A 23,340-nucleotide genomic window follows, 5' to 3' on the forward strand; every position below is an offset into this window, starting at 1 on the left:
CAAATCGACCTTCTTTTTTTAGAGTTGCTTTTTTTGGTTTTATGAAAGAACTGCTTTCTCTTTTAAAACATTTTACTCCATAGGAGCCAAATAATGGGGAAACAGTAGAAAATGCCTGAAGCCATGTTCACAGCACAGATTTTGCAGCAGTGTGCTTGCAACCAACACAGCTGTGACTGCACACAGGAACAGGATGATGAGTCTCAAGTGTCCATGCAAAAGCATGTTTTTGCCCCTACAATTTATCTTGCTTCAGATGCCGGAATAAGCTATATTTACAAAGGCACACGCTGCACCACATACACTGCTTTGCCTGTACTAAGACACAGTGACAAAACTGTCCAAAAGTATTTATAAATCTGAAATAAGGGAAGAATATGATCTCTTCTGTAAGTACTGTGTGAAAATTAGGAACTAGGACCTCCTAATTCCATATGCTTTGAGAAGGTTTTACTCAAATTAAGTTCTCCTTCACAAAGTATGAGATACTGTGCTAATTCTGTCTCTCCTCTAAAACTAATTCACTAATTCTCTTTATCTATATCCAACCAAGTTCTTTGACAATTTTTGTTGTTAAAAAATTACAGTTCATTTAAGTCTCAATCACTCTTGTTAGAAGATTTTTACAATTTTTATAATTAAATGCATGATCATTAGAGCAAAGCTAGACAAACACAGATTCTTATACAAGCTGAAAGTTCACATGCAAGAACCAGGTATCTGGTCCTGCAAGGGACCATCTAGAAAAGGGATGTGAGCAGTATTCTGAAGCCAAGAGAAGACCCTAGCACTAGGACGCTACCTCTTTTTTCATATGGAATTTCAGAGAGTCAGAGTTGTAAGGGATGCAAATGACAAAGGAACTTCAAAGGCTCCACAGGCAAATTTCCTATTGTCCTTACACAGTTTCTGTTTACAGCTATTGCTGGATTGAGTTATTAACCATCCCTCCATAAGACACTGGGCAGGGAAGGAAAAGCCACAGAGCATGCTGGCTTTAAAAGAGATGGAGCACAACTTCCCCTGGTTTGCAAAGTTCAGTCACTTATAGATTTAGAAGTCTGTGCAGAGACACAGAGTATCTGCAGCACAGCGGCAGAGTATTCCAAAATATTTTGTTAGGGAATGAGATTTATGGGAGAGAACACACTTCTGCCAAGAAACGGGAGCGTTTCACCTATAAATCTTTCTTCACCTAACAAAACATGATCAACCCAGAAAACACCGAAAGCTACTGGGTTATGATGCTACCCAAAACCAAGTGTTTGAGCACCACAGCCCCAAACGAAGCCCAAACAAAATGGAAAAAAGTGAGCAGAATGCAATACAGATCTATTTCCCAGCTCGGGCAGTGGTATTGGTAAATTGGTAAGTCAAAAGTGTAGCTAAGGCTGCAGTGCCTTCCCAGAGACAGCTGTGAAGCAGCAACATGCATTGGACAGCTAGGTGCAAATGTAGCTGAATGGCCGCTCCTTTCTCATTATGGGAATGCCTGTTCCCTTCCAGACAATGCTAAAGTTGTAAATCTTTGTGCCAAATTACAATGCCGTCACATATAGGAATGGGCCCCTCTGAGTTTCTGTTTGGGGTGACATGTACAGCAAGAACAAAATAATAAGATGTCCACAGGCAGAACTTACTTAGCTGGAAGATGCTTAGAACTAATGGGGAACCAAATGCAAAAATGAAGGCTAGCATGATGGAGTGAGGAGGGCTGATAAATGACAAACTACAAAATATGTCTCTAGGGGACCTTAAAACTAAGGGCTGCAGCCACAGAGGAAGATGCGGCCCCCTCATAAAATCTTTTCTTTGCTCTCTGTTTGCATCTCAAGTCTGCAATCCTGCAAGTTGGGGTTTGTCTATGCTCTGCAGTGCAAACTGTTCAGTGGTATTCCCATCCCCCTGGAAGGCCTTCAGGCACATAAAGTCTTCCAAAACTTTATAAGGCTGCTGCTAATCAGCCCATTTGAAAGATGCTGGGCTGGGGTCCTGGAAAAAGGGATGCTCACAGTCACTGAAAGTCTCCTAATGACCCGTCCCTACTACATGGAAACATCTGTTAAGAAAGCAACGCACTTGCAGGAACCTCTGTCCCTACCTCACAGGTTATAAACTCTTTAGAGGGAGACTGTCATTATCTGTGTATTTGTACAACATCTGGCTCCGTGGCCATCTGCACGTCCTCAGAATAATAATGGTGATTATCTCTACATGGTGTCCTGCTCTGAAGGACTGTACTGGCACAGGCCCTTGATAAGGAGTCTGAAAGAGTCCTCTTGACAGACACTGCAGTTGTGAGGAGCAGTGAAATAATTCAATTGAGAAGCTGCACTGCCTGCTGGTAATGAAGCCAGCCAAGCAGCTGGCAGCAACTTGATCTGTGGACACCCTGAAGCAGAGGAATGCCATTGAGGAGATAGCTGTGTGATCCCATGTCCCCTCCAGGCTGATTTTGTGGGACAACAGGCCAACACCCATGTTGCTACAAATGAAAATGAAGCTTCTTTTAAACGTGAGAATGTTTTTAAGGCTGTGAGAAAAACAATTCCCCAGAGTTAGTTCCAATCCAACGGCCATTTAAAATATCTGCCCTATGATCAACTTTGAAAAATGTTCCAGTTTCCCATGCGCAAATCTGTATGCTGGGCAAACGCCTCTGAACAGAAGAGTTAAATCATGAGTGCTAGATGAGACCTGCCAGTGGGAACACAGGCCTTGTTACCCAGATTAAAAAATAATAAATCATTACCCCTGCATTCTCCACAAAGCAGAGCAAAGTATTATTATTAATGGTAATATAAAGCACAACTTTTTTTCTAGCCTGAAATAATTTTTTCTCAACATAAGTAGGTACAAATTTGTTGGGAATGCCCTTCTGCAAGCAGAGGGCAAGTGGCTGCCAGCCCAAGGTGACCATATGGTTTTGTAAGCAGCAGCAGAAAATATCCCTCCCATGTACATGCCTGCACAGGAATACACTGAAGCCCACACCCCAGAGACACAATCTCCCAGTAACTTGCTGCGTGCCTTGTGCTGCTCTGCTCCACAGAAACTGCTAAGAGTTGAGCAGAGAAGGATCAGCTATATTCCAGATCCACAACAGACGCTAGCATAGGAGGATACAACTGGCCAAAAAGCATGTTGTCTGATTAGCATGAGATGGTACTAGTTCAAAAACTGGGACAGAAACCAAACAAAGAAAGAAAAAAACAAACAAACCCAAACTAAAAAGAAATGCCATGACCCAGACCCTGCTGATTAGCACAGTGGTTAGCTTCACATCCAAGAACAGCAGGGAGATGTAAGCCCTGCTATTTCAGTGAGCAACAGCACCAGGCTCCCACGGAGCCATAGTCACTGCCAGCCTCTAAGATCTAGGTCGGTGGCAGGGTCCTTGGCAGCTCTGAGAGCTCTAGCAACAGCCTGAACTCTCGAGCTTTCCCTGCATCCTTATTCTTACATGTTCTGCTCAGCAGCTCCATCCCAAGCCACAAATCCAAGAGGTAGGTAGCCCAAGGCTCAAGTACCTGGATCCTCTAGAGTCTGCTCCACAGCCAGAGACTCTGGAAATGTAAAGTCCTTGGTTTTGCAGAGACGTACTGTAAATCCAGGCCAGAAATTGAAGATGCTTGCTTTGGATTCAATTTAAGATTGCTTTTTGAATGCTAAATTAGCACTTGGGACTCATCAGCCTCTGTTTAACTGAGAAACTTCCAGCTAGATTTATAGATCCCCTAGTAGGTGATGAGACTGGCAACAAGTGCTGCAATGCTCAGGCACACTGCTGGGCAGGAGGTGGGCACTGCAGGGATTGTGCCCCTGCCACTGCAAAACAATTTTCTCAGCCCTGACAAATAAACTAACTCAGACTCAGTTCTCCCTTTAATGCTTGACAAGGACTAAAATGAGCGTTCCCGACTCAGGAAGCACTCATTAAGGAGCTTAGTAAGGCCAGATGAGCACTATGGTGATGCAAAGTGTGAAGCCTTTCCACAGAACACAGATTTAATTTTAACAACCCTGCTGCCCAGCCCTAGGTGAGATGTGCAGGCATCATCTCCTCACCTGTGCATCCAGTTCCATGATGTGAGCTACTTTGTTCCAGCCAAATCCAACAAACCGCCTGTCATACTCCGGGCAGTCCTTCCTCACAACAACGTATGGCTCAAAGTCTGCTTCCCACTCAACACGGTAGGGAGTGGTGGCTGTTCGCCACTTGGCAAAGTTTGTTGGCGCATGCCCTTTCGTCCAGACGTGATACCTTAAACAGACATAAACGGCATGGATGTGGGGAGGCAATTAGATAGAATGCATCTTGGCAAGGCAAAAAAATGTTACTTGTTAGATGACATGCTCAAAAATAAGGACATTAGCTTACAGTTCACATCATCATTTTCAGGACATATCGGAGGCAATTTCTAGGACTATTTCCAGCACACTTCACAGGGCTGCTATGTGCTTGATGCTTAAACGCATCTAGTTGGTAAAGGATAGTGTTAGGTAGTGTTTCCACACTAATGTGAGAAACAATTACACAGACAGCTCATGAGCACTACAGAGTGCTGTGTCTTGTTCCTAGCAACCAAGCGGCTGTATCAGTGCTCTAAAATCAGTGTGAAATTCTGTCGCTCAGATAAGGTCCCTAAAATTAGCTATTTCTACACCACAGTGACAGTCACAATCTGTTTTATATGCAGTTTTATAATTTGTATGAGACACCTGCAGCTCTGGATAGATGTTCCGTTTTATTAATTACTATTATTACTATGGCAGGAGCCAAAGTGCATAATTAAATTAATAAGTAAAATATTACATAAAGGCTTTCTGCTGTACATTCTACATTGTGGGGAGTAGCCATGTGATCCCCAGTAAGGTAATCAATTTGATTTACAGAAAAAGATCCTTTTATACTTTGCTAATCTTGTTTAGGTCACAGCAGGTCTCCTCCCAGCACAGCTTGAATCTAGCCCATTAGTGCCAGGGTCAATGACTCTCACTCACTTATTCTTCTTACACTTTCCAAAAATCAATGAGACAGGCTCTTTCTGCAGACTCATAGATTAAATAATGAAACAAAGGCATAGCAGGCCATCTGTATTACAGCGCTCTGAGATGTGTAACAGAAGGGGCAAAACAAACATCCTGCCAGTTTGTAATGTTAGGTACATCGAATTCACAGGGATGATGATGACTCGTGGTAAAACTGAAGGGATTTAAGCATTAAATACTTGCAAAATTAGGACCTGAGGTAATGTTTCAGCCCCAGAAATTCTCATAACATTGCAAGCCGTTGCTGAAAACAGGGACATAAAATCACAGCCTAGGAGTTTTCACTCGGACTGTGTATTTGTATGGCTTGTAACAGGAAAAACACAGAGGTGTTCAGTTTCACTGACTCTCCTTCAGGGGCAGCGTAGGAGGACAGAACTATTATGATAGCACTGGGGTCCCCGGTAGTCCTTTGGGACTTTGAAGGCTGCATTTCTAAACTGTAAAGAGGTTGCATCACTGTCAGGTATCTGGCTTGGGGACCTAGGAAAACAAAGCCCTTCCATATTAAAAAAAAAACTGTCAGCAACTTAATTCTCTAGAGATTATTAGAAACCAGTGCCAGATTCACAAAGATGCTTACAATCCTTAATGCCTTTTGGAATCACCTCCAAAAGGCCTATCCCTTTTCTTGGTGTGTAACCTTCTCAGTCACTAATGGGCAGCTATCTACACTGGAAAAAAAACCCAACAAACCAGTCACAATGTAGGGTATAAATGATATGAGATTGTGGAGGATGCTGTATCTTCTAAAATCCTACCTCTGGCATTTTGAAATTGATTACGATAATAATAATAATAACTACTAAACACTTAGGAAGTGATTTGTATCTTCAAAGCCCCATACAAACTTTGGTTAATTGCTGCTGTTCTAGTAACACTCTCCCACTGATTTAAACGTGGGGGAACAGGACACTAACCATAAATTCCTTTCCACCCTTTTTGGGGACATTGGTGTAAGCAGTTCGAGCAGCTCAAGTATAATCCCTGTGACTCGAGAGAGCTGATCAGCAGGGAAAAAAAAGTAATTGGGAAGAGACAATGAAGGGAAAATATGGAATTGAGACTGGAGAGACAAAACAAAGCAGAAAGGAAGGAACAGACCTGATTGTACCAAAGTAAGTAGTACCAGAGATGATGTACTTGCCTCCTCAGAGTAACTGATGTGAGTGGAGGGAAAGAGGAAGACAAAAGGATGACTAAGGTCAGGACAAAGAGGAAAATGAGTATAGGAAGCTCAAATGATGTGAGCAGACACCAATTATAAATGAATAATTAGACTTGAAACAAAGAGTAGTGAGAGTTCAGGATTACATACATATCTCTACATTCAATATATACGGGCCTACATGCACAAATACAATCTCCCGGAGCTAGGTCTGGGCCAGCGACTGATACCGCAAGAAATGTGCTGCAAAGTCAGATATTCAGACAGCATCACATGGGTGCCCATAGCGAGGAAGCTACCACAATAGAGTGAGTCATTTCCAACAGACTTTACTCTCAGTGATGCAGTTGTGAGAAGTAGTTCACTGTCTGTATCGGTCTTCCACCTCACAGGACAAATGAATAAATGTAATTTTGCCTGCTCAGGCCCTTCTCACTCAAGATCGTAAAGGTCTTTCCAACTTAAACAATTCTGTTTTTCTATGACTAAATTTTAAGGCCACACTCAATCTCACTGACTCCCAGAAGAACTTTGTGAAAATTCTGAACAACATATTTTTCACTACACTGGCAATTTTGACAAATCCAAACCTAATCATTTGATCTCCGTAAAATGATGATAAATTTCTTTCCTGTGGTTCGTGGGAAACAACTGGAAAACACACCCTCCAACCCTGCCCCCTCCCCTTTGGATCAAATGTTTCATCTTACTTGCTTTATCCATTTCATGTATTTAAATTTCAAAACTAAAGCAAGCTTTTTTAAACTTAGCAAAATGAAATAATTATTCTTCTTAGAGTGTTCTTCCTCCCTGCATTGTCCCTCAATGTGAGAAAGATGATTTGGCGAAAGAAAAACTTTTCCAGTTCTGTTATCAGATGCTTAAACATTTTGCCGGATTGTGGCTGCAATCAGTTAATTAATTAATCAGTTGTTGCTGTTTATGTTTTCTCAATACAATGCATCTTTGACCAGCTGTGGTTTCCCTTGTGCCTGAAAGCTGTGTGGGCAGTACATTTGTGGTTCATCAGCTACTACCCAGGCACTGAGCAGGCACATTCTTGTGAGGCACAGCCACAGCCAGCACCTGCAAACAAAGCCAGCAAGCTGGCACACAGCGACCCGCTGCCGCCCAGGGCTTCCACGCAGCACCCCTGGCAAGCCGCAGATGCTCACGTCCTCTCTTTTCTTCTGGTGGTGACTGGGGGATGTAATTGAGAGCCGTTTTGTACTTCTTAGCTGCCCAGAAGTAGAAAAGGTCACCATTTGGAAAAGAGGTGACAAAAGCAATTTCAGTGAGGGAAAGATTGTAATCTACCATGTGGTGTGAGGGACTGGGATGCTGCAGGCGCTCTCAGCAATCACTGTCACAGCAGTCCTCCTCAGCTCACTCCCACCCGTTCAGCCTCGAATTGCAGCATTATTAAAGCACCTTGAAGGTGGAGGTGGAAATTCTCAGCCCAGATCGCAGCTGCTTTGTGGCTGTTGATAGATTGGAGCAATGAAATGAGCCAAAGCAAACCGGGGAAGCATTTGTAAAATGTGTCCTACATTAATATGTACACCAGCTACAGACTGCGCGTCCTTCAATTTTCATTTAACCTTGCTCTGGCAAAACTCCCACTGATGTTAAAGACATTTTTGCCTGAGTGAGACTTGAGAAAGGATCTGCAAATCTGACTGTGTATGTAACATGCCAACATGCTGTACAGCTTGAAGATGAAATCTGTAGCGGAAGGCCACTGCTGTGCAAGCTGAAAAGTTGATTGTTGGTGGAATGCAACATCTGAAAATCCTGAGGGTATTATTTTCCATTGGAAGGATTTTTATTTTAAACTATAGGAGAAACAATTCTTTTCTATCAAGAAATCTCTTGTTAATTTGTACATCTTTGACTGTTAAAGAATGATGGGAGAGTGAAAAGCTTGCTTTACCAGTACCCTTAAGTAATTTTCCAGAGAGAGGCATGCCCCTCTCAGTTGCCTCGAGTTTCTAATTGAAGGCAGTCACTGGTAAAGGTACTGTCAGAATTAGGTTTTCCAGGCTCACACAGGCTGTCTGCTATGGCATGTGCGTAAGGCCACATGAGGGAAGGGTGGCTGCTGCAACGAGAGAGGCATGCAATACAGGGAATGGAAGAAGTGTGAGAAAAGCTCTAAAAGTAAAGGAAGGATGGGAGAGGTGATACAGGGCTCCACTGGCCAGTTTTTAACTCTAAATCTCAAAATAGTGTAAAAAGGAAAGGTGAACATTGTTACCTGCATTTCAGAGATGGAGAACAGAGATGTAAGAAAGTGAACTGATTCGCGTACCACCTCCCAGCAGGGCAGTAGCGGAGCTGAGAAGAGAACGCAGGTCTCCTAAGCCCTCTCTCTGTGCAACATCATAAGGCCATATTGTACTCTTCCCATCACTGCAGTGCTTTACAATGTCTGCTAATCAGACCTTACCACACACACCCAAGAGACAGTTAACCCCTGGTAGTCGCATTTCAAAACTGAAGAGGCTGGCAGATAATAGAAGTGACTTGTTCACAGCCACAAAAAGAGTCTGCTTCAGAGCAGAGCTCCAAATTTAGGTGTTCTTTGCCTCTTTAACTTCTAGTCAGAATACGCTTTTACCTCTGCATTGAGAAACTCTAGCTATTTAAAGCAGCTGTTTCACACTTTAAAATAGAGTGCATGACAAGCCTGCATTTGTTTTTCCAGTAAGTCAGTAAGGAAGCTAACCAACAAGCAGAGAGAAATTATTTTTGGTCACATGAGGGACACAGCTATCCAGACAAGTATTGGGCAGCCAAAAAGCAAATTACACGCACATGAGTGTAATGGTCGCACTTGATTTTGTAGCGCAATAAAAAATGATGAAAATAAAACAAATTCAATTTAACAACTGAAGTCCTTCAGTAGAGGACTATAATACTAGATAAAATACCGAGCTTACAGATGGAATATATCCACATACGATTCTGTTCACTGCCTTTCTATGAAAAAGGAAGAAGTATTCCAGTAGGTTTCTTAATGGAGCTAGCTAGCGAACAGTGAAGAGAGAAAAATCAAATGTTCACAAGAACATTAAAAACTATCCTCAGAGATAAAGACCACAGGTTCAACAACAGTACTTTCCATTACCTGAATGTGAAGAGGGTTCCCATGTCCAACATCGACAGCAGCTCTGCTTTTGACTTGGGGAAGGAAAGGCGGTAGCGTAGGGTCTCAAAAGCAGGTACAATCAGAGCTTTCTTGGTGTTAGCCAGGTCTAGCTGGATGACAGACTTCCTGGTAAAGAGAAACAACAAATGAAAGCAGGAAAATTTTAAACTGAGCCAGTCACTTGGCTTTTCAAAATAAAGTGCAGAGAACGGACACTTTGATACTGTAAATACAACCACGGCCCATGCTTTTTTCCCAGGGTGCTTTGTATTTTCCTCCACTTTTGATCTGCTGCTCTAAGAGCAGGGGGAACAACACAGTTCAAAAAGAGCTTGTGTCTTTGACTGATCAGTGCTGCCCTGCATGTCCAGGGCACGCTGAGCACAGCCAACTGACCACGCCTGTAAGAGAAACATAGTTGAATGCTACTACACAGATGGGAAAGAGCTGCCCAGTCAATAGCAGTTCTAAAAAAAAATCAGATTTATCCGGGACTCAGTGGGACTTCACAAGATGAGGAGCTGTAAAGTTTGGTTGCACTTCAGCATAGCTATTCTCTGTGCTACGCTGTGCCATCATACTTGCTTCTTACTTCTGCTATAGAGCTCTGTATGTCCTGCAAGGTCAGTGTTACCTTAACACCACCGTGGAACAGATATTTGCTCTCAAGAACACTGTTGCCATGATGGGCAGTCTTTGTACAAGGCAAGGCACAGATCTACTGCAACATGACATAGCGCCAATCAGCAAAATTGCACATCAGCAGTATTTTTTTGAGTATTGTTAATTATGTGCACAGTAGTGCCCAGAGATTAGAGCCCATTTGTGCTTGGCCCTGTACATACAGCAAAGAGGCTGTTTTTTGCAGAAAAGAGCTGTGGACTGGATGCACTGAGATACCTCGCTTATTCCCTTCTTTTGCTGCAAGTTGTTCAGTGCAGAGACCGTTTTGGGGTGCAAGTGTGTATGTGTACACATAGTGGATTTTGCACAGTAGTGCCCTTCTCCAGACAGGGGCCTTAGGATGAATGCCACAAGAGAGCAACAGCTTACCAGACTTACTCCCTGCCTACCAGACATACTTGGTCTATTCTTTCGTAACAAACTAAAACCCAAAGAAAAAGAAAAAAAGTTACTTTTCCATCCCCAAACCGAATCTTACTATGCTTGTCATTAGAAATAACTCTGTCTTGATTTTCCTTTCATTATCTTCATATTTCATACGAGAAATATGCCTCTCTCTCCCTGTCAAAGTTAGTTCCCCTTAACAGGATTCACTGTCTTGACTTTTATGTTACTGCAACAAGCAATCAAGGACAATGTTGACAAGCAGCAAACTCTCTACAGCCTTATAAGATGAAGGAATTGGGATCACTGTCATAACAGAAAGACCAAACAAACCCCTTTTCTAGTCCCAGAATACCCAGAATTCATTTATATTGCCGTCAGAGAAAAAGAAGAGCAGGGCTATTTCATAAAATCTGAATTTTAGATAATTCACACCACCCTATAGGCCTGTTCTATAAAAAGAAACGTGTTCTCAGTAGCTTACTGCAAAATTTGCATTGTTTGAAAAACCCCTGCTATATTTCCAGTGAACTTTTCACAACTGAAGGATTTTAACAGTATCTTATAACTTCTTTGTACTTTCTTCACTAGCTTCACCCCTACCATCACTAATGGCCAAAATATCTGCATGCAAATAGAAGACTCCTTCACAATCAGCCTCCATGACCTTCCAGAACTGTTGAGCAGTGCCAGCATCCAGTCTTCATGAATGCTCTTAATGTTCCTTCCCCTTCACATCTTCTTTGAGGGCAGGGGATACTAACATAGGTTCACTTCCAGTGTCCCAGGCTTCCTGGACTCTGTGCAATCTATCAGCCTTGAGTGGTACATCTTGGGGGATTCAGTTCTGGGAAGGAGTATCTAATATTTGCAGTGATGCTCACCCTTTGGGCTTTGCAAGGAAACAGCAGCTACCATTTATGGCTGCTACTCTCTTTTTCTTTGATGGAGACCTCAAAAGTTCCAAGCAAAAATCAATGCCTTGCTGTGCTTGGCACTGTCAAAGAATCGGAGACAATCCTGCCCAGCCCACCAAAGCCCACAGTTTGAAGCTGAAGTATGTATAGGTATCAAGCCAGGGTAACAGCAGAGACTGTCAGACAGAGCAAGTTGTGTTGAAACTAGTGTTGAACGTGACTAATTTTGTAAGATATGGGATGTAAGCACAAAAATTATGTAGGTATCAATAATCCTTTCTGAACACTCCCCGTTCTGTCAACTGCAAATTTAATATAGGTGACAATGGCAACTGTCGGAAAGAATAGATGACAGTGCCTTCATGAAGAAAACCAAAACACAGAGGGAACAAACCAATACAAGAGTCTGAAATCACTTGCAACTGTCAAAGCTCAACATGAAAAAGTTAGGTAAGAGGAGAGAGGCACGGGTCTGAAAACAAGGTGCCTGTAGCAGATACAGTCAAACACAGAGAACTGGTAGAGGTACTTCAAGAGTGAAATAAAATAGTGGGAAGATCTCTGCAGAAACACTTTCAAGAGGTATGTCAGCATCTGAGGTGCATGTTGGTAAGGTCGAAGTGGAAGAGTTCACCAAAACTGAGCTGGGAGTTGAGACACGCTCAGTCAGGAAGTCCAGCAGCACCCACCTCTGAGCAGAACAACCTGTCTTTTATGTGGAGTAGATAACAAAGGACTAATGTAAGGGGAAGAAGGAACCCATGCTAACATCCAGGAGTTGAAGATCAAAGGACAAGAGGAGGCATGTAAATTGTGACAAAGGCAGGGAGGCTTTGGTGGAGAAGAAAACACCTCCCATTTTCTTCTGATAACTTGGTTGGTGGTCTGCTCCTCAGATAACCAGCCGAAAATCTAACCTCTTCCTATTGGAAGCAAATCTACATTTCAGTGGTGTCACTTTATTTCCATTTTATTTTGAGTGGACGTGCTGTTTGCTGGTTGACTGGTTCTGTGATACTTGGAATAGGAAAATTTTCACTGTTGGTGTTGCAAGATATGTGTAATTTAATGCAGGGAATGCATTTGGCTATTTTGTAAACCAGCACTGCGTAAGATGTTTAATTCCTGCACTATCCTTATGAGGGCTGTTTTTTGGATTCAGTAACATTGGTTCAGATTCCATTTTCCTTTATCTGTCCTTTTTTCCCCAAACCCCAAAATAAGGATATATGATTTTATGAAGAGCTTTCTCTTTGCTAGTGTTGTCCAGGAAACCGTTTCCCAGGAATCTTTGTGTTCAGACCTGATGTATGTCATTTTGACACAGGGAAGGTTGGGTTAAATTTCTAAATCTGTTCATCAACCCTATTTTTCACACGGCATGGAAGAAATTAATCTTAAATCACAAGAGTCTCCTCACAGGTTGAATGAACTCCAGCATGTTGATACCATTTTTTTCATCCTCATAGTCCTTTCCAAAAATTAACACACAATTCTCATCCTCATGGGGGTAGATAGTAGTATCATTCCCATTTCTGGAGGATAGATAAGCTCAGACACAGAAGGGTTAGCAAGCTAATCCTAAAGCACTGAATTCAGAATAAAAAAGAAAGAAAGAAAGAAAAAAAAAAAAAGATTCCATTAATTCAAATTAGCTTCCACTGTCAGGACTCAGTAAGTGTTTAGTTTGAGATCAAGAAATACAATAATCACAGAGCTTGTGGTATGGAGAGCTCAGTCCACTGTTAAATTCATTAGAATGTTATTCCTCCCTGCAAAAGCAATGAATGCATAGTCTACAAAGGCATCCAACAAATAAAAAACAATAGGCACAACATGAGTGCGTCCCTTGCTGAGATGCTGAAGAACAACCAGAAATACTTCACAACTCCTGTTGCAGGGGACAGGTATAAAACCTGCAGATAGACAGTGGATGCCAGGTCCCAATTCATGCTAAATGTGTCACTGGAAGTGAAGGGGCTATTTTACACAAATGTGTCAGGAAAGAACTTCAATGCTAGCTGTGACAACAGTAGATAAGCAGCCTGCCTAGTTATTTTATGTCAGAAGAACCTTTAGGATGACCCACACATGTTACTTGAAGCAACCAAAAAGAGACTTTACCACTGCAGCAATGACAAGATGACCTCAGTAACTAATGAGGGAAGGTGACAAAGACTTTGACTTGGCACAGACCATGAAAGTATCTGAGCTTCGTAAACAGGAAATGTTTAAATGATATGCCTTTTTCCTTTTGCACTTCACAGAAGAGTAAGGTAGGTCAAAAAGGGGGTTTGATGGAGATTAAAAGCATTGAAACTGTCTGTCTTAGCTGTGAAAAAAGCTCAATTAGCACAAATCTAAGTGCTAGCAACAAATACCTAGTGGTACAGGTAACCATCAACTTCTCCTTAAAGACTGGCTGTAACCCTTCTCATACAACACCTTCAAAATATGTTGGAAAAGTTTTTCAAAATTCTTTTCTTTCCGAGAATATATTGCCTGTAGAGACGCAATACACAATATATGTAAATCAGCAAACTTGCAGTGAGAGGGACTTGTCTGGCTCATCCTGTACAAAGTGATGCCTGAGACACTATTTCTGTTTGCTTATGGTTGTTCTATCTGAGGAAATGAAGATGAAAATGTCTGTATGCCTCTCTAACAAACAATTGCTGCCAGTCAGATAGATAGCACTAATCAGTTACTTGCAGAGGCGGTGGGAACAGTCAATGCAGAAAGATACAGGGTATCTGTATTTAAAATAATCTCCCTGCACCTCCCTGCTATTTTGCTCAGAAAAATCATTGAAAAAGCAACAAAAGCCTCTAGTCCCCATGCAAAAATCCCTTTTTAAAGAGCTGGCAGTAGCAGATTAGCGATTTTTATATTCCCAGGCAACAGACTCACAGTCAGAGTTAAGGTGGTACGGGCCTCACAGAAGGCTGGTAGAGTAACACAGGGTCTCAGAGGCAACAGCTTTCAGTGTGAATCTCAGTTTTTTTTCTGAAACAGCACCCATGGGTGGCATCACTGTGCATTCAGTTCTATAATACATTATCACCATATTAGAATTATTTCTGTGGTTGTAATATCTCAAGTATATCATGGTACATCATTCTGTCTTCTCTCCCTCCTTTCAGTGCTGGCTCTCATCAGTGCACTGTGAAGCAGCATGGAAGAACAAGTTGCTTTTTCAGTACTACATTCCAGTATCAACAGCTGAACAGATGCTATCCTTACTCTGTCCAGCATCGATCTGAAGAAATGTTACAGTATGCAACACTAACGTCAAAGAACAGAGAAGCTAACAACAACTGTCCCTACGTGTATCTTGAGACAGCTACTGTGTGCAGAGGACAGAATTATTTTGGAGTCCTCATAGCACAAGTCAAAAAGAAATATCCCTAAAATAACTGCAAAATAAGCTGACACTGTGAGATAAAACTTTAATGATGTTATTGAAATCCAGTGTCTTAAAAGCCACAGACTCACATAATCATAGAATAGTTCAGGTTGGAAAGGACCTTTAAAGGTCATCTAGTCCACACACCCTGCTATGAATAGTGGCATCTTCAACTAGATCAGATTGCTCAGAGCCCTGTTCAACCTGATCCTGAATGTTTCCAGGGATGGGTCATCTACCACCTCTCTGGGCAACCTCTTCCAGTATTTCAACACCCTCAGTATAAACAACTTCCTCCTTGTATCTTAAAGGTACCCTCCAACACCTGCTAGTTTAAAATCATTAGCCCTTGTCCTATTGCAACAAGCCTTGCTAAGGAGTCTCTCTGCGTCTTTCTTATAAGCCCCCTTTAAGTATTGAAAAGCTGCAATAAGATCTCCCCAGAGCTTTCTCCTAGGCTCAACAACCTCAGCTCTCTCAGCCTTTCTTCATAGGAGAGGCTTCCATCCCTCTGAATAGTGAACTTAACCCTGTACATGGATGCAGAAATTGAAAAAAACAATTAACTCTCCACACGAGGGAGAAATGAGAAGATGCTTACTGAGTTGTTACGCCTTCAACAGATCCTCCATAAGTTTATGATGTCAAAAGGTGTTATTTCCCCTTACAATCCAAAACCATGGGCCTATGGATTGAAAGGGATCACCTACAGGCAGACCGTCACTGGAACACTTTGATCAACTTTTACCAAATTAGAACAGAGATGAAAAGGAAAACTGGTCAGGACTAAGGAACTGAAATCCTCCTGTCTGGCCACAGGGTGTCCTCCTTGCTCTATGCTTTGGCCTCAGATGACCAGCCTCTGCAGACCAAAAAGGTCTTTATTAAAAAAAAAAACAAAAAAAAAACCATCAGTTAATGGATCAGATGTCCGTAATTTGTTCAGCCCAACCTGCTCACATTCATTACGATACAATACACACTGAGGTTACTCTTCTCAGTTTCCTTATCCTAATAATTTTGCCTTGACAGGTGCTGGCATTGCAGTCATATTTTTGAGCTGGTAAAACGATCCCCCTCTTTTCAAGATATGGAACTGGATTGAGAGTGTGTCACAGGGACCACAAATTCTGTAGTGTTTTGCATGTTTTTTCTGTCACTAACATTAGGAACCAGCATTGTTTAGGGAAATTGCCCGGTTCACCTTGCTAATATAGGATGCTTTTGCACATTTAACAATACTTAGTCCAGTACAACTTTCAAATTGATTCTTCTGCTGCTCTGAGGAATTATTCTGATGGCTAACAGGGCTTACATTTAGACCTGAGTTTTTTCCTTCATAATTCTACTGCTTTACTTCCAGTTTCAGCCCCTTCCTCTACCCTAAAAATTCCTGTGCCTTGCTGGGCATTGTCACATCTTAAACATCTATAAGCTGCCTCTTTCAGTTCTGTTCAAACTGTGTATTTTTGGAAATATGTGGGAAGGGTAGGGTGTGGAGGGGCTGCGAATGAGGGTGACAATGGGAATCCCTCCACTATTGATTTACCTGAGGTATTCGTAGAGTCCATACATAGGCAAGAAGTCAATGTCGGATAGAAACATATATGGTGTGCTGATATGCTTCATGGCCACATTCCTTAGCAGATTCACAGGATAGAACTGGCCCTCCTTGTACACAATATGGTAGCCAACGTTGTGGCGGCTCATAAGTACTTCTGAGCCTTGGGCGTAGCGCAGAAATTGCTGGGCTTCTGCATCAGAAAGATAGAGTGCCAGGCTGATTGGACCTTCCCAGTGTTTGCAGATGGCTTCAAGCATCTGGAGCCTGAAAGAGGAAGGGTGAGAATAAGAAAAGGCTGTCTCTCTGTCTGGGACTCTGCCTGGGTTCATCTGATCAACTGCAGATATCTAAGTGAGACAGATATGGGTCACCGTATATGCTGTGGAAAGCAATAAATATTTCTACAGCGCAATTAATCTCATCTAAGTTATTGTCTCCTTTTGGACAGACGGACTGCACCCTAGGTAAGCCTATTTCTCTCCACTGAAAACAACGGAGCCTAAGACAGCCCTAACTCAGATACACACATCTACAGCTCATACAGCTGAAGCCAGGTGAAATCAACACCGTCCTTTCTGCCAAAAGCATTCACACTGCAGGAAAACCCACACGGATGATGGGACTTCATCTGATCGGAGCTTTGAGCAGTTGCAGGGATCTGTCCATGTGGATCTACTTACAGGATAGGTGTCTTGTAATCTTAAGCAGTGTCTAGTGCCCAATTCACACTTCAGATCAAGCTGTTTTCACACACTAACATACTATAGCACTCTCCAACAAGCTTGTGGAGGAGAAAGGTGTACAGACCCACAGATCATTTTACCTCCTGTTTAGGAAAACCTTCCCCAAATTTTTACAAGGCAGTTAGTCAGATCTCAAAAGCTGTTAAAAATGATAGGTCAAGGGAATACTGACTCACATGAACATTTACATTGACTAGACTTACTGTTGGGGAAAGGGCAAAAGGATGACACATCGATAGAAAGGGCATTTACTGTGTGTAGGGAGTAAGGACAGAACAAGGGAGAGACATGGCATTGCTGTGGAATAGCAAAAGAACATTTCAGACAAAATCATCATTTAAAGTACTAATCTGAATATGTTTTAGCAGTATCTCGAATTTCATTAAGTAATTTTAAAAACAGATTGTATCAATGTACATTTTTTAAAACCTCCAGCAGTTACAATACTGTTGATGAAAATGACAACAAAAGATCTCATACACAAACATAAATCAAACCTAGCCTGGTCAAAATAATTTAAGCATTTTGGGTAATTTATAGAGAATTGCCTAGAGATTAAGATAATGCCGCCCCAAAATGCAGCAAGGACTGATTACGAAGCCTCTTGAGTTAACACAAAGGGAAATGAACCTATGCAGCCTAGCCAGATATTCTATTAAAAATTAGGAAGAGTAGACTACGCAACATGATTATTTTCTCTCCCTTCCAAATCCACGTTACTAGATTTTTCCCATTAATATTTATATAGAACACAAGAAGTTTTTTGCATCATCATAATCAGAGAAAATAATTTCCCTCTCCTACTATCTCCCTAAGCTTTGCAGCAGAATGGAATGATACACTCATACCAGCAAACACATTCTGATTTAACATTAATAGCTCTTTCCCGCATTTCTGAATGATCATGATGACATCCAAGATGATATAATAATTTTTCCTTAGATATGAGATATTACCTTTACTAGGCTACACCTGGTACATTATTTTCTTTTTATCTATTACTGGAACAAAGGTTATTATCAGCCTGAAACATATGGCCGAATTAGAAAAAGAAATCGATAAAAAAGATCTAAAAAGCATGTGAAGGCTTTAGGCTTTCGATTGTACAAATAATAAATAGAAAAAAATATTTTTTTTTTGTTGTTTGCCTTTTTCTACATAGGGGAAACCTATTAATTAGGATACTCCATCAGCACTTACGATTTAGGGCAGCCATTTAAAAAGGGAATACTTGCCTAGCAAGAAATGCAGCAAAATGCCTTTTGAGGAGTCCACACAGTGGACAAATGGCATACATAACTTATTTAAATGGCACACCTGGTAATGCCTGCAAAGCTTTTCAGGTTAGTTAAGTGAGAACTGGGTTTTGCTGGTATAAATCCCCAGCTGGACAGCTTAGTGCCCCTCAGAATACTCCATTTTGTGATGTCGTTCCCATTGACAGGCCCCACTTCCACGAGTTTGGTGCAGGGACCGCTGGGTGATGCTCCATAACCTGCTCTCTGTCGGTTGTTACAATAGTCTCCTTTGATCATAAAACTCAGAATTACAAGTTTCTAAGCACAACGTGACCAAGTTATTTTGGGTTTGGTTAGCAGTCCTCAGGAATGCGTTCTCTTAAGGACTCTAGAGAAAATAAATACACTGCTGTACTGCATAATAATGAGGTCATCGTTTAGTTGGTAAATTTTTTAAAGGTCTGTTTCAGTCAAGTGTGTTTTGGTGCAATTCAATTGTTTTGTGAGATTCTTTGTTTTCACTTTTCTTCTGAAGAATACTTTACCCATTTACAACTCATTCTCACCCAGACTTCAAGTGCCATAATGTTAATTGTGTCCTTCCTTGTCCACCTGATCTCAGGTTTTTGTCACTCCCACTCTGACCTCCGAGCCCAGGTAAATACCATGCCTTTAAAAAGCCAAAACACATGCATGAAAACCACCGTCATGCAACCAAGTCATTACGAGGAGACCAGTACAAAAGGTGACAATTAACCAGTAAGGAACAACACGGAATGAAGCCTGTCTCAAAGGTTCTATCTAAAGACAGCAACGGGAACTCCCAGACTGCACCCCTCATCCATTCTGCAAACCTGTCATGGCAGCCCCATCTCCGACAGGACTATAACTGGAGACACTGGGAGCTTCTTTTTCACCTTTCCTCACCTCAGATGATCATTTGAAAGAATGATGCAGGAATGTAGCTTATAGCACTTTGTTTATGTACATGTCATGTTACATCTGAGACACTATTCTTATATGTCTACCGCTATGCTGGAGGGAGTTTAATAAAAGTGGTTTTAAGATGGAAAAAAAAAAAGGCAGTAACTGAAAGACATGAAAGAAAACAAAAGCAGCTAAACAGTTCTTTGGTATGATATTATTTATTGATTTTAGCTGGAAGAAAGTATTTCCAACTCAAATCAATAATTTATAGCAACACACCAACGAAGTAGGGAAGATTTTTCCTGCACAGTATCAGGATGGCAGTTCTTCCTGAATAAAAATGTGTGGTTCTGTCTATCAATAAAAACATGTGTCCCAGTGAGGATCCAGAAAGGGAAACAGATGCTCAGACTTTGCATCAGTGCCAGTGAATCAGCACTGAGCCCCAGCTCATTCTTTTGAATTAAATTCTGGGGGGAAAATATACCGTGCGTACATACCAGCTTTACTAATTTACTGTGGCACTCGCTCAGGGTCTGGGTTAATTTATTTCTTTAGTTTTTTACTCAAAGGTATGTGAACACTTAAGAAATGTTTCCTCAATTAAAAATCAATAGAGCAGACATTGATGTGCATAGCAAATCATAATACAATGTGCAGGATGCAGTGCTGAGGCACTGGTGAAACAGAATAACCCCCATTTGTTTGTGTTTATTTTTCAAACAGGCTGTAAATGTTTTGTTGATCTGAATTCCTCTGACCCTCCTGGAATACCGCAAACCTTCCACTGGTATGGCAGTGGTGGTATTCATGGGTTATGTTGTATTCTGTATGTGCTCCACTAAATGAAATACCAGTTTCTGGCTAATATTCATGGAGTTCTGACCTGTTTTGTAACCCACTCTGATAGTAATAACTACAAAGTTTGGACTAGATTCCAGCTGAGAAGCAGGAGGAAAGGATACTGACAATTCAAAATTTCACTGAGCTGGCTGATCTGGACTGCGCTTTCAGAGCTTCTGAAAAATGACAACTAATTGCAGTAGTGGGAATCAGAAAGGTGCAGGTGAAACTTGTCATGAAACGGATTATGTTTCCCAAACCAAATACTAGTTAAATTCCACTTTACATCAGAACTGAAAGTTGAAAAGAGTTAAACTAGAAATGTTATTCTGAAAATCAACGTTTGTATAAAACTGCAATAACTCTGCTCAAAATGAGATTTTTCATTTCACACTAACACATAAAAAAACCAGAATTTCAATTTTCAAGTTCTCAATTTGAAACTAAAATGTTTAGTTTTGATTTTCACCATAAGAAAAATCACTAATTGAAATTTTCTTCAAGGAAAATGCCAACGAAAGCAAACCTAACATTGCCTAATGAGGAAATACAGTGTAAGAACTTGGTCAGCTACATCTGCTTGCCTAAGTACATTACAAACATCTTCTGTTCTAAGTTGCTGCAAAACTCAATAAACTAATAATGCCTGACAATCCTGATAAGTAAGGACCCCTGCAGTTCCAGTATTCAGCCTCTCATAAACTCCAAACACTGGTGTGCACTGCAGAGCTGAAGTCTGGATGCATGTGTGATATCTACATGTGCTATGGCTCCTGATTCAAGAAAGGTCTTACAGTACAGCATGCAAGTTTCTACAAAAGCGCGCTTTTTCTCTCTCCCCAAAGCATTACATAGCTGGATTTCTCTGTAAGAAAATAGTCATTGTCTCAGGCTTTCAGATGAGCAAAAGATCTCCCCTACCTGTCCATTGAAAGTTGAGCCACCAGTGTTACATCGGTATTGTCGGATGCAGGCTCGTATTCATAATGTAGAAAATACAAATGAGTGCGATGGACTGTGAAACGTTCTCGACGAAATTCATAGCATAAATCATCCTCATCCAGCTCAGACAGCTGTTTCTGGAGCTGTAAGGAAAGAGTGGGACAACATAAAGAGAAGTTCTTTATAATTATTTTAGCAAATCAGAGTGAACAAGGAGGCTGGGAACATGCAGCATGATGCAACAGGGACGGGAAGCAGGACATACAGAATAGCATGGTTTTCCCAAGCCTGGCTCCTGCAAGTTGCTGGACAAGAGATTAGAAGAAAGCACTTGCAAGTAAATTGATAAAGCAGACAGACCATTGTATTATGGTCTATATATTACCTGTATTACATACTTTCAACATCCAGAATAGCAATGAAACAGTGAACAATCACAAGTTTAATAATCGCCAAGTTTCAGAGTTAATGCACCAGTGTGATGTATAATGTCATTCCTTATTACAAGCAGTGTTTCAAACTACTTGTAGACATAGAGCTCCAGCAGACAAGACTCAGGAGCAGATTAAGCTTCTACGCGCTGGACTGAGCAATTCCTGCTCTGCTGCCTCTGTTGGAGAGCAGTAAGTGCTGCTAGCAGCATGTACAGACAGCTGGAGAAGTAACACCTTTAACTGATCATTATTCCTCTTGAGATTTATGGATCTGCACCAGTTCTTTCAGTTGCAGAGGTGCCAGAATTAAGCCTACACTTTTAACAGGATTTATGCTTCTGGATGCCTAGTTTGAGAAATCCAAAGGACGGCAGATTAAGAGAACAGGTATTTTTTTTACTCCCTTGGAAACCAAGCCCCTTCAAAGTCAAAATGGTCATCTCGAAGCAATCCAACCCTGAGCCACACAGACTTGTACGTTTAACAGTGTAAAAGTTTAGCTTTGGGGAAAAGAAGAAGAGAAAAATTGACCAAATGTCTACGCAGCTGACCAATTCCATGCCTGAACTACATTATTTTAAAGTCAAACATCTGGCTAGATTATTTAAAATTAATTAAAAGGAAAAATCAGTCACACCTGCTGTAAAATGTACTACAAAATGTAATGAAGATAAACTGTATATATGGTCTTAACATGCCAGTTGTGTTTGTGTTGTTCTAAAATACAGGTTATTAATAAAGGTATAATTTTAATATTTCTTAGAAGCACCCTGTAAGAAGAATACAATAGCATATTTATCAGTAAATAAGTATTTGTTTTATAGATATTTTACAAGCTGGATAAAAATCACAGTACACTTCAAAACTGTTTCATGCAACAAACAGGTTATTGAATTACAGACATTCATTTAGGTTTAAAAATCTCTTCTTTTTTGTCCTGTTCAGAACGACTTAAAGTAATAGTTTCACCACCTTCAAGAAAAAAAAAAAAAAAAAAAAAAAAAAAGGACAATGTAGGTATTTCTTGTTCTAATAGTATGTTAAGAAGAAAGGCTGTTGTTCTTGGAACTATAAGCATAACGGTTGCCTTCAACAATAATGCTTACAGCTGAATGTTTCCTGTGAAGGCTGAAGGAATAATACCTGATGTTTTCCTGTACATCACTCTATAATCATCTTCTTGCGAATAATGGAGATAGCTCCTTTGATTTCAATGAGTTTTGGATCAGGCTCTCATTCTTCTGTGCTATTGTTCTGCACAGATCTTAAAACATCCCTCAAGAGAGACTGCTTTTAGAAAGACAAGAGTCCGAATCTTGACAAATCTTTACTCGGGCAAAACTTCTATTGAAATCAAGATCTCATTTGGTGAAATAGAAATCAGCAGTTGTTCTATGTATTCTTGGAAGTTTCACTCATTCTGCTTTACAAATCATCATTCAGCTGAGCCTGTATTTTATTTTCCTAATCACATTCAAACAATATTTGAATTAAGCCAAATATTTACAACAATGACTAGAAAGAATACTGTATCTTTCTGTGTGTTCCTTGAAAATAGACATTAGTATGACCTTGACAGAATTATCAAGGAGGTGATTGAAATTTAAATGGTTAAAACAATAGCAAAGCACATTTCGGGGGTACCTTGCTATCCTGCTGTATGTATAAATGACCAGGCTAGTTTATAGCTGTACAAAGGCTATTAACCAGGCAGTCACTGAATGATTTATCATATTACATTTGCGTTGCAAGCTAAGAGGGCATAAATGCTTAATCATGAGTTAAAGGATAACATTTGGGGCTGAATTATGACTTTGTGCTACAGAGCCCAGGGTGGGGGAAGAGGAGGAGACACAGCCTCTCGGAGGCCCTGGTATTTTGATGGTG

The 23,340-nt window shown here is 41.0% G+C and overlaps 1 protein-coding gene across 5 annotated transcripts in view; it reads right to left on the reverse strand.

The window, feature by feature from the left end:
* The window catches only part of LARGE1 (LARGE xylosyl- and glucuronyltransferase 1), a 295,306-nt gene that overhangs the window by 10,104 nt on the left and 261,862 nt on the right, over positions 1-23,340 (reverse strand). For 4 of the 5 annotated variants that reach the window (XR_005827952.1, XM_040594523.1, XM_040594522.1 and 1 more), the window contains 4 exons: positions 20,999-21,162; positions 16,312-16,590; positions 9,351-9,497; positions 4,069-4,264 (listed from right to left, as the gene is read on the reverse strand). Coding sequence is in view for 4 of the 5 variants with exons in the window: in XM_040594523.1 (XP_040450457.1) it covers positions 4,069-4,264; positions 9,351-9,497; positions 16,312-16,590; positions 20,999-21,162 (786 nt within the window). In the remaining variant the exon portion in view is untranslated. The remainder of the gene's footprint in view (positions 1-4,068; positions 4,265-9,350; positions 9,498-16,311; positions 16,591-20,998; positions 21,163-23,340) is intronic. The other variant, XM_040594524.1, reaches the window with a different exon arrangement.

This window comes from Falco naumanni, chromosome 5 (assembly GCF_017639655.2).
Source record: "Falco naumanni isolate bFalNau1 chromosome 5, bFalNau1.pat, whole genome shotgun sequence".
NCBI lineage: Eukaryota > Metazoa > Chordata > Aves > Falconiformes > Falconidae > Falco > Falco naumanni.